We start from the raw sequence: 4574 nt of genomic DNA, 5'->3' as shown, positions 1-4574 counted from the left end.
TTTCCTTTTTATAGGTCTTGTATGATGTGAGGGGGATTTTAGAGAAGAACAGAGACACATTTAGAGATGATATACTGAACATGCTGAAGGATAGTAGGTAAGACGCAAACGGCGAGGAGGCGGAGCTCTGACACACACACACACACACACACACACACACACACACACACACAGAGCAGCGCCGCTTTTGAAGCAGAAGAATGAAGGGAACATTAATTCTGTTGTTTCATATACGCTTGCAGTTCAGTCACAAAAAAGAAGCAGCTGCTGCTGGGGAGGACGGGCCGTAATTAACATTTCAGCTCGGGCTTTGATTGATACAGCAATTGCAGCAGGATTTATGGCATTTATTAAATGAAATTTAATGCAAGCGCTGATGTGTTAATTTATTATGGTTTTATGTCTTTATTAGTGCTGTTTGTTAAGTCAAGCATCATTTTTACTGTTGGGCATATCTCTTGGGCCGGTAAGAAACCACCTACAGTAGAAAGTATATATATATATATACACACACATATACACTCCGAAGTCGGTTTTTCCATTTGTACCTCTTGCACCTGTATTCACTAATACATGAGTTGAATTAATTAAATATATTTCCCTTTGACATACTCTACATCGCTCTATATTTTATATTATTATTTATATTTTATTATAAATTTAATCACATTTTTTGTGTAAAATTTACTTTTGGCAGTCCAATCAAAAAACAAACCAAGAATCAATGTTTTGAGAAAGAAATTTCTGTTTTCACATATTTGATATCAAATAATTCAAATAGTGGATTTTAAGTACAGATACATATACAAGTCTCTTCTGCTCACCGAGGCTGCATTTATTTGATACAAAATGCAGTAAAAACAGAAATATGGTGAAATATTATTGCAATGTAAAAATAACTTTTTATAATAAAACAATTTAAAATAAGTGAATATCTGTTAAAATGTAATTTATTTCTGTGATCAAAGCTGTATTTTCAGCATCATTACTCCAGTCTTCAGTGTCACATGATCTTCAATAATAAGCAATGTTTCTTGAGCAGCAAATCTTGAGCTGCTGAAAATTCAGCTTTGCATCGCATGAATAAATTACATTTTGCAATATATTCACATAGCAAACAGCTGTTTTAAATTGTAATAATATTTCAGAATTTTTACTGTATTTTTGATTTTGATAAATGCAGCCTTGACGAGCAGAAGAGACTTCTTTCAAAAACATAAATCTTTTGTCCAGTGATATAAGTATATGTATTATTTGTTTATTTATTTATTTATTTTCCTTCAACATGCTCTACATCTCTCTTGGTCTTTCTAAAGTCTCAGTGTTTAAAGCTGCTTTACAGGGTCGTGGCGTTTGGTATATAATGCAGTGGAAACAGCTTTGATGAATTTGTGACGAAATGCTATAATATATAATATATGGTTTATTTATTCCTCTCCGCACAGCTGTCATGAAAATGAATTTTTAATGATAACGTGAACTGGAAGTATGCTTCTATAGACGTCGTATATATTAATTACTAATCTAGGTATTATTTTAAATCCCTTCTGACAAAAAGAAATGACAAAAAAAACATTATTAGAGTTTTGTTTTAAAAATATTGTAAAAGTGCATCATGTGTTTCTGGAATTCTAAATTTGATAGTTATAGATTTACTAATTTTGAACTCTATTTTTCTTGTCATCATCATCATCATCAAAATGTCATTGTTTTACCTCTCTTTCTTTCACATGATGGTGTTATATTTTGCATCCCACTTTTCCCACAGAAGATTTTACATGGAGACTCACGGAGTAAATGTGTCTTTGTTTTTCAGTGTCTTCAATCTTCAGCGTTCCCACCGTTAAGTTACAGCCTGAGTCTGGCGACAGCATCCAGGTGTGCAGTAAGAGCAACAGTCACGGCAAAGCGACGTCAAACAGCAAACACTGACCCGGAGCCAAACAGGTACGACACGTCTGACAGTCTCTGCTGGGGTTTGCTGTGGCACTAGTGTGCGCTTTACTGCATACTGCACACTGTTTAGTGCATACTGTTGATTAAAAACAGAATGCAATCAACATGTTTGCTACATAGTCTTCATGTGACCTTTTCTAATAGCATGTTTAATTCTTTATTTTGCTTTTTAAACACATTTTTTGGGTAAAATTACCTTTGTAGTCCAATCAAAAAATGAATCAAGAATCAATGTTTTGAGATTTTTTTCAAATATTTAAGTGAATTTTGAATACATTTACACAAAGGAAGAAGTTTCTTCATGGCTGCATTTATTTGATTAAAAATACAGTAAATGCACTAAAAATTGTGAAATATATTACAATTTAAAATATCTGTTTTCTAAGTGAATATCTGTTAAACTGTAATTTATTCCTGTGATCAAAGCTGTATTTTCAGCATCATTACTGCAGTCTTCAGCGTCACATGATCTTCAGAAATCATTCTAATATGCTGATTTGCTGCTCTAGAAACATTTCTGATTATTATCAATGTTGAAAAGAGTTGTAGAATTTATTTTGATCAAATAGATGCATAAATATAGTCGTTTCTTTAAAATAAGCAAATGAGAATGATTCAGCTTTGATCACAGCAATAAATTACATTTTACAATATACTCGCATAGAAAACACTTTTTTTTAATTATAATAATATTTTAAAATTTGTACTGTATTTACTGTATTTTTAATCAAACACATGTAGTCTTAGTGAGCAGAAGAGACTTTTTTCAAAAACATTAAAAAGTCGTAATTATTCTAAACTTTTGACCGGTAGTGTAAGTGTGAAAAGTGTTGACTTTCATTGTATAGGGTACAACTAAAGGCCCACCTTAAGAAACTGCGCCTAAAATGTATAATTCCAGAAAAAATATATACGTTGTATTGAACATTAACGGAGCAACAAATTTTGTGTTTGTTGTTTATTTTGTTTAAAAATCTTATAAATGTATAAGGTGGCAAGAGGGGCCTTTTTAAATAATGTCTAAGTTAATACTTGTTCAAAACAATCACTTTAGCAAAGTTTGTACTATTTTCTGCTTATTTTGAAAAATAAAATAATTTTTTTTTTTTTCAATAAATATATTGTCATTAAAATATATATAAAAAATATATTTTAAAATACAGAAACAAAATCGTTTTAATAAGTAAAGATTCTGAAAGTATTGACGGAGATCCAGTACTAATTGAATATATATTTGCAGTAGTAACAACAAATGATATGATTAATACCATGTTTTTAAATATGATGGTTTCCTTCTAAACATGGTGATTATCTCTAATATGGACACCCAACATAATATATGATATTTACCATCTGAATCTAACCATGTCATGTCAACAAATGGAAAAGTCAGCCATCTATTAATTATCATGTTAATTACTGTGCCTTTAGCCCCAACAGCAGGGGTGCTTTTTACCCCAAATACCATACTTTTACATATTCTTTCGTTATTTAAAAACTGTTGCTTTTCTTAAACAAAACTGAAAATCATAAAGAAGACCTGTCTCAAAATAGATGCATTAATTTTAGCGATTCTCATTAGCTACGTAAATCTACACCATTTCAAAAAACCTAAAATATTAGATGACGTAAGCACAGAATCAACTTTGCGCTGCTGCGCGCGATCGCGTCAAGGATCAGACAAATATACACGTGCATCTTGAAAAGCGGAAGTGCTACGCCACGTTTTTGTGCCATCTAGTGGCTTAGATGAAAATAATATCAAAGGCGCCTTTTACCCCGGGGCGCCTTTAGCCCCGTTGTACCCTATATGTATGCATTTCCATTGATATAATGAAATATTGCATGAGACCATATCACATATACATGGACTTAGCATTGACAATCGGCCACTGTGCTCTTTAGATGTCAGTATTGGCCGTTGATAAAGCAGTGCACTGTCTGCTGTTCCAGACATGCAGCATGAGCGGATTGACTCCCGCAGGTCAACAGACGAGGGTTTCATTGTCCAGAAAGAGGTTGTATTTGCATGTAATTTGTGGTGTGGACGAGCTCATCTCTCGCAGCTGGATAAAGCTCATAATGGAGGGAAAAGAGGCTTCTGCAGGGATTAGCAGCTAAATTACAGGCAGGTGTGGTGTGAGATTTACGTCTGAACCTCAGGGAGCCGCAGACCTCTGAACCCCAATCACGCAGAATAATGACACAAGCAGACTCATCAGAGTTATTTCAGAGATTCACACGCGGCAGCTGGACCGAACGAGACGCCTGCGCTTTACATGCTGAGCATCGCATTGGTTCAGCTGATGGTGCAAAAGAAGAATTCAGATATTTTTTGAAAGAAGTCTCTTCTGCTCACCAAGGCTGCATTTATTTGATCAAAAATACAGTAAAAATTGTGAAATATTATTATAATTTAAAATAACTGTTTTCTATGTGAATATCTGTTAAACTGTAATTTATTTCTGTGATCGAAGTTGTATTTTCAGCATCATTACTCCAGTCTTCAGTGTCACATGATCTTCAGAAATCATTCTAATATGCTGATTTGCTGCTAAGTTTTCAAATATTTTTGTGGAAACCGTGATACGTTTTATTTTTCAGGATTCACAGATGAA

The 4574-nt window shown here is 33.3% G+C and overlaps 1 protein-coding gene across 4 annotated transcripts in view; it reads left to right on the top strand.

Moving 5' to 3' along the window:
• LOC107726930 (cyclin-dependent kinase 14) overlaps positions 1 to 4574 on the top strand; it is a 166377-nt gene that overhangs the window by 106392 nt on the left and 55411 nt on the right. For all 4 annotated transcript variants that reach the window (XM_016536623.1, XM_016536624.1, XM_016536626.1 and 1 more), the window contains one exon: positions 1817 to 1947. In XM_016536623.1, coding sequence (XP_016392109.1) covers positions 1817 to 1932 — 116 coding nt within the window. In that variant the 3' untranslated portion in view covers positions 1933 to 1947. The remainder of the gene's footprint in view (positions 1 to 1816; positions 1948 to 4574) is intronic.

This window comes from Sinocyclocheilus rhinocerous, unplaced genomic scaffold (genome assembly GCF_001515625.1).
Source record: "Sinocyclocheilus rhinocerous isolate Xijiao unplaced genomic scaffold, SAMN03320098_v1.1 scaffold2471, whole genome shotgun sequence".
Taxonomy (NCBI): domain Eukaryota; kingdom Metazoa; phylum Chordata; class Actinopteri; order Cypriniformes; family Cyprinidae; genus Sinocyclocheilus; species Sinocyclocheilus rhinocerous.
The sequence above is the reverse complement of the archived record's forward strand: the minus strand, read 5'-3'. Positions and strand labels throughout refer to the sequence as shown.